This window comes from Rhamphochromis longiceps, linkage group LG18, assembly GCF_057381845.1.
Source record: "Rhamphochromis longiceps isolate RC_006_pf linkage group LG18, R_longiceps_female_GT1.1, whole genome shotgun sequence".
Taxonomy (NCBI): Eukaryota; Metazoa; Chordata; class Actinopteri; order Cichliformes; family Cichlidae; genus Rhamphochromis; species Rhamphochromis longiceps.
In genome coordinates, this window is record NC_140574.1 from 20,292,442 (window position 1) to 20,298,441 (window position 6,000).

General features: G+C 41.3%; 1 protein-coding gene across 1 annotated transcript; it reads left to right on the forward strand.

Moving 5' to 3' along the window:
- The first annotated feature begins 1,255 nt into the window (after nt 1–1,255).
- LOC146648151 (uncharacterized) lies at nt 1,256–3,809 on the forward strand. The gene is made up of 4 exons (XM_085389978.1): nt 1,256–1,526; nt 1,681–1,821; nt 1,916–2,034; nt 2,335–3,809. Exons 1-4 carry the CDS (start codon nt 1,256–1,258, stop codon nt 3,142–3,144), a joined length of 1,341 nt encoding a protein of 446 aa, XP_085246104.1. The 3' UTR covers nt 3,145–3,809.
- The last annotated feature ends 2,191 nt before the right edge of the window (nt 3,810–6,000 follow it).

Below are 6,000 nucleotides of genomic sequence, written 5' to 3' on the forward strand. Positions count from 1 at the left end.
GGAGATATTTTAGTACTTTGAACAGACTTGCAGGAAAAGCTGGACTTCATCTTTTTGTCTTGACTGTGTTTAGTGTCTTTATCCCAAGATAAAACAATCCATCCTCAGCTCAATGAGCTAGTCTCATGTGCTACCAGGAATCAAAACTTATTCCTAGCACATACACACCCAAGTATAATACGTCTAATATATTTTTTACATATATAAAAGCAGTCATCATTTAAGGAGGGAAAAAGGACAGATAAAGCTGACAGTTGGTGAAAACAAACACCTCTATACATAGTCTATGAAGATATGAAGATAAGCTGAAGACAGCACGACAATAAAACACCACGTACTTGCCGCAGTGGTAGTCAAGTATTGAGCGATTCTTCAGACTAGCCGGTGTTGTTAGTAACCATGGAGATGAAATAGCTGTATGGCAATGTGTAAACATAACAGCAGACCTCATCTGTGTTGCTGTCTGACTGGTTATGCTAACATTCATAAGCGTTCTGACATAACTTTCTAATAAACAGTAAAATCTATGGTAAGACCCCGGATTTTAAAAAAGCCAAAACCTTTCCACAATTATTGTAATGTGTAAATATGGTAATCTAGTGTTTGCAAAGGATTTGGAGGCAGGGAATAATCCCACCTCAGTGGTTCATTTAACAGCCTTTCTGCAGCTTCACCAGCAGGTGGAGCTTTGGTGGTTGCCATGGCATCGTAGATGTTCAAATTCTCGATATTTTCTAAGCACGTAAGAGGTTGATCCCCAGTTTTCATTGGTCAGCTTGGAAACTGCAGCTGAAACTCGCTTCCGTGACCGAAATTGTTTTTGCGCCTTCCATTTATGAGTAGCAGAGGTTTCTGAACACATGCAATACTATTTTTAGATGGGACAGCGGTTGTGCATTTATTTTTTTTAGTTTACCTCATTAATTATTACTGTGTGTCTTAATTAAACTCTCTCTCTCTCTCTCCCTCTCTCACTCACTCACTCACACACACACACACACACACACACACACACACACACACACACACACACACACACACACACACACACACACAAAGCCCGTTAAGAATAAAATGTTAACTAGACATTACTCAGGTGCATATAGTGCAGGTAATTAGAGAATCCGTTGATGTCCCCGCAGCGGCTTCTGATTCGCTGTGGCAGCACCTGGCTTGTTTGCTGCCGCACAAATAGCCATGGCGAAGTCTCGCCTTCCAGCTCTTAACATTTCTAGGAGACACGCACAGCTAAACGATGCGTAGAGAAAAAGGGAGACGTGCCTCCGTTTGTTGTGCTGTAGCTGTTATTCTGATGTGCCATTTAGTGCAAGCAATAGACTGTTACCGACTAACGAAAACAGAGAGGCGAGGAGGGCGCAAAGAGGCCGATGCGTTAGGTGCACGAAAGGGGAAAGTCGTATTCGGAAAATCTGTCGGGAAAGGCTCAGGCCTTGAGTCAGAGGTTAAATATGGGAAAGCCTCTACAAACTCATCCGTGGAGGAATCCTATCAAGCAGATTTTATAGGTAAGCTTCAGGTCCACAGTTTACGTAAGGACACTGGCTGCAGGAAAAGCGTGCTTATTTGGAGATGTACTTGCATTTTTATTTAAAAGCTCTATGCCTCTGTGCATAATTGCAAAACTTGCTCTTCTTGATTTTTTTTTTTCCCCCACGTCAGGCTGGTCAAAAGGCCAAACGTATGACACCAGTTCCAGAGAAGCAGCATGGAGGCGCATGGTACCTTTGCTGCTGTGCGGTGGGGATCGGATGAAGTTCAGGGTAGCGGGAAGAGGAGTGTCAGAGCTAGCAGTGGACCAAGGTAAGCAAGCAGGGCTCTTTCTTTTTTTTCTTTTTTCTTTTTTTTGTAAAGTGTCCATTTGGTTGCATCGTCATGTAAACTTTTTTTCCCATAGCAAATGCACCGCCAGTACCTCTGAGCCAGGTCCCTCCCAACTGTGGCTACAACATGCAGAGGAACTTACGGTCACTTGTTATGCAGGTTCCCTATGATGGCTGCAGTGTGGTTCAAGAGGTAATTTTAACTGAAATTAAGTCTTATGCTATATTTGAATAATTGGCAGCCTGCTGTTAAAATTGGCTAGTTTTAGGATTATTTTTTTTAATTATCAAAAGTAAATTAAAATTATGCAAAATCTTCCTTAGATGGCCGAGGCTTTAATTTGCTAGTCATGGGTTTGGAACGGTCTCTTGGCTAAACATAAACACTTAATATTGTGATCTCTAACAATTATGGCTCTTTTAAAAGGGGGTAAATAACTTTAACTCCTTGACTGGTAACACGCAAGTCCTGATATTCCTTCTTGTTTTAAAGGGTGGCAGTTATGTGCTTCCAATGCGGTGGCAGGGTATTCCAATCTCCCTTTGGTGTTCCAAACCTGCAGCACCAGCTCTTATGACGACTGCCTCTCAAACCCCTCAGGACCCCGCATCAAACTCCCAGATGCCCTACACTAGCAAAAATCCAGACCAATTGTATGCCCATGTTCCTCAACCCTTTTTCTTTCCACAACAAATGCACTATCCATATCCTTCAGTTCCCGTATCGGATCCTGCAGAACCCATTAAGCAGTCAGAAATGCCCCCATTCCAGCAATACCCTCCACCCTTTCCCCCCCTCTATCCTTACTTTTATCCCCCACTTCCAGCCACAAGAGCAGCCCCAACCACCACTGCAAAGCCAGAATCCTTCATTCCTCCAGAGTTTCTCTTACCTGGTTACAAACCAGTTGGTCCACCTTTTCTTTTGCCCTTTCCACTACCTGTGCCAGCAGATACTGAAACCACAACTAACGCTGACGCTTATCCCCACTCACTGCAGCGTCCACCCAATGTGCATTTCCTCTCCCAGTATCCTCTCTTCCCTCAGTTTGTCCCTCTTCCACAATATCCGAACAACCCTAATGCAGATTTGGCGGCTGCTACTGGAAGCTCGGACACCGTACTCCCTCAATATGTTGTGCCTTTCCCTCAATTTGTTCCTCAATATCCAAGCAATCCTAATCCAGACTTGGAAAGCGGAAGCACAGACACTCTGCTGCCTCAAGCTCAGTCGCACAATTTTCCACACTTCCATCAACAAGTTCAGTTAATGCCCTTTCGTCATAGTTTGACGAAAATATAATAAAGGCTTTAAATAACACCAGTTCTTGGTTTGAAATTCTTTGTTCAACAGCTCAACTCAATCAGCACCACAGATTCAAACTCAAGAATCATAAATGTTATGAGCATTTAGTGCAAAGGTGATTGGAATTAATAAGCAGACTTGATGATATTTGGATGTTGGGGGCTCACATTTAAATGATTAATGTCCCTGTTGTCTGCAACCACCCACCAAACAAAGGGGGGTTGGGTGGATATGTAATGTTGGAAAGTCACTATTTTATTGCACTATGCTGGGCTTATGTAGCCTGAACTGTTAAGCTTGCTTTTTACTAATAAAAAGCAATGTTCTGTTATGCTGTTCCAACTTAGTCAAAGCAGCAAATGGACTATCTTTACAGGACTTAATCATGTACAGTTGTACACCAGGTCCTTTACCTGGCATGCTGGGTCCTTCAAGAGATCCGTTTTACTCAAATGGCACCGGGGGAAAAAAAACAAGTCAGAAAAAAACAGCTTGTTGCTTGTCTCTCTCTCGCTCTCTTAAAAAATACATGTGACATATAATGTAATTGCAAGGAGGTATTTCTGCAGTCTATTGATTACTAGATAGTGGAAAGGGGGTGGGATTAAATAAGCTTATGCTTCTTCCTGCTCCTTTTTGAACATGAAAGTTATTTGTAGTTGTGGTTGCTCGTTTTCCTTTTGTTTTGCTTTGTCTCTGTTTAATTCTATGTTGTTGTACTTTTTCAACATGTTCAAAATAAAGATTCAATTAATCAATAAAAAAGACTCATTTTTGACAATTTCTATTTTGCCCCACCCTCCCAGTTTTCTCTTTACACTCTGTCTTTTCATTTTTATTAAAAGGAACAAAATGAAAACTAACACAATTTGTAAATACAGATAATCAGAAATAACCAGGGTGACTGTTGCTTAGGAGGCAAAGGTGGTCATCCGACAATTCAGAAGTTGGTAGTTCAGTCCCTGGCTGCTCCAGTCTGCATGCCAAATATTCCATTATAAGTACCTTGTATCCATTGGAGTGCAATGTTGCAAAGCTTAGAATAAAAACTGCTCGAATGGGCGGGTGTGAATGAGGCATATTGTATAAAGTGCTCAAGTAGCGTTGAAATACACTAAACCAGTCCATTTACCATAACCACCACCTTAGGCCACACATTGGATTTATTCTTTTTTTCTTGGAGTTGTTTGAGCCCATCCTTTCTTTCAGTTAGCTGTTTGTAATAGTTTGCCAAGCTCTGCAAACAAGCGTTTTAACGGCACATTAAAGAGGTTTGGGCATTCCTTGCTGCCCAGACCTCTACATTGGAGAGACCAAACAGCCACTTCACAAGCGCATGGCACAACACAGAAGAGCCACCTCCACAGGACAAGACTCAGCAGTCCATCTGCATCTTAAGGACAAAGGACACTCTTTCGAGGATGCCAATGTTCACATTGTTCACAGGACAGATGGTTTGAAAGAGGAGTGAAAGAAACCATCTATGTCCACTGTCAGCGACCATCTTTGAACAGAGGCGGTGGTTTACGACACCAACTGTCTATAATCCATAATCCAGTTTTGAGTTCCCTCCCCAGACGCCTTAACGCCCACTCACATCCTGGGCCATCTGACCTCAGGAATTCGCATGATAAGGTGGGGCCAGGTTTCACAATGAGCTCACCTGAAACTCTGGCTGATTGGGACCCACACCCAGTTTCACACCTTGGCTCAGGTGATTAGAGGATCATCAGGGGGTCCTTTTGTCCCTCTGTGGGGGGATACTCCCACTAGGTTTAAATCTGGGACTCCCCACCATTTGACCTTAGAACTGAAGAAGCTTCTCGGATGAGAGGTGAAACGTCTTCAAGTAACTTAAAGAAGTCCAGACGCTTTTCTTTGCAAGCTCCTTTGACTATGATGATCTGGATGACTGAGAACCTTCACAGACATATTTTAACGGCACACTTTGCACATACAGGTTTATTCAGATATTAATGTTAGTAATGCAAATTACAAAGTGATTTCATTTTTCTTTTAACTTGTTAACCTGCAATTGATTAAAAACAACACATATTATGAGATGTCAATTTTTGTATGAATTTTTTAAATCACATTTGTGGTTTGGTTATTTGCTACAAAGTGTTTTTTTCTGCTTTATTGCAGCATTTTATTGGGTAGGCATTTATAAAGTGGCACCATGATGAAATTACTAGTTTGTACTTCTGGTTTCATACTTCTGCATGCATTCTGACAAATGCATATATGGTGTAAAGATGTAACTAAATGGTGAAGCAAATACTACACAACTGCTGCATTTCAATTTTTTTTTCAGTTCTTTTTCTTTTACAGGATCTTATAAAACTCTTCTCTGCTCAGTCATTCAGTGTTCAAGCTACGGTTAGATGGTGTTTACTACTGTAATTCTTGAAACTGAGAACTTTTATTTGATTATTAATCGAGTCAAAGAAGAGTTTCTTAAGCTCATTGGAATAACCTACCTAGACTTATTTGAATTTTTCTTTATTCAATTCACTTATGTTCCAAAGGAGAATAATTTTACTTTAACCAAAATTAGTTTAACAAGAGACAGAGCCTACACTTGTCTACAGTATATCTAAATAGGATAATCTTGTCTGCAAACTCATGAGTTATGAAGACTATAGAATTCCACGCATTTCATGCTCCATAAAAAATGTTCTACTTATCCCAGGACAACACTAGAGTCAGCTGCCAAAGGCTCTTAATGAGGCCACAGGTGCAAACTGTAACTGTGTTGATTAGCTGGTGACAAATTGCAGACAGCATCAGAAGCTGTGATTTAGTTGTTCTGCATCGCTGTGAAGTGCTTTCCATCTGCACTGTGTCACCACT

Coding starts and splice junctions, on each gene's coding strand:
- LOC146648151 (XM_085389978.1), top strand. CDS start 1,256: ATGCGTAGAGAAAAAGGGAGACGTGCCTCCGTTTGTTGTGCTGTAGCT. Junction 1,527..1,680: donor CTATCAAGCAGATTTTATAG/GTAAGCTTCAGG, acceptor CCCCCACGTCAG/GCTGGTCAAAAGGCCAAACG. Junction 2,035..2,334: donor GCTGCAGTGTGGTTCAAGAG/GTAATTTTAACT, acceptor CTTGTTTTAAAG/GGTGGCAGTTATGTGCTTCC.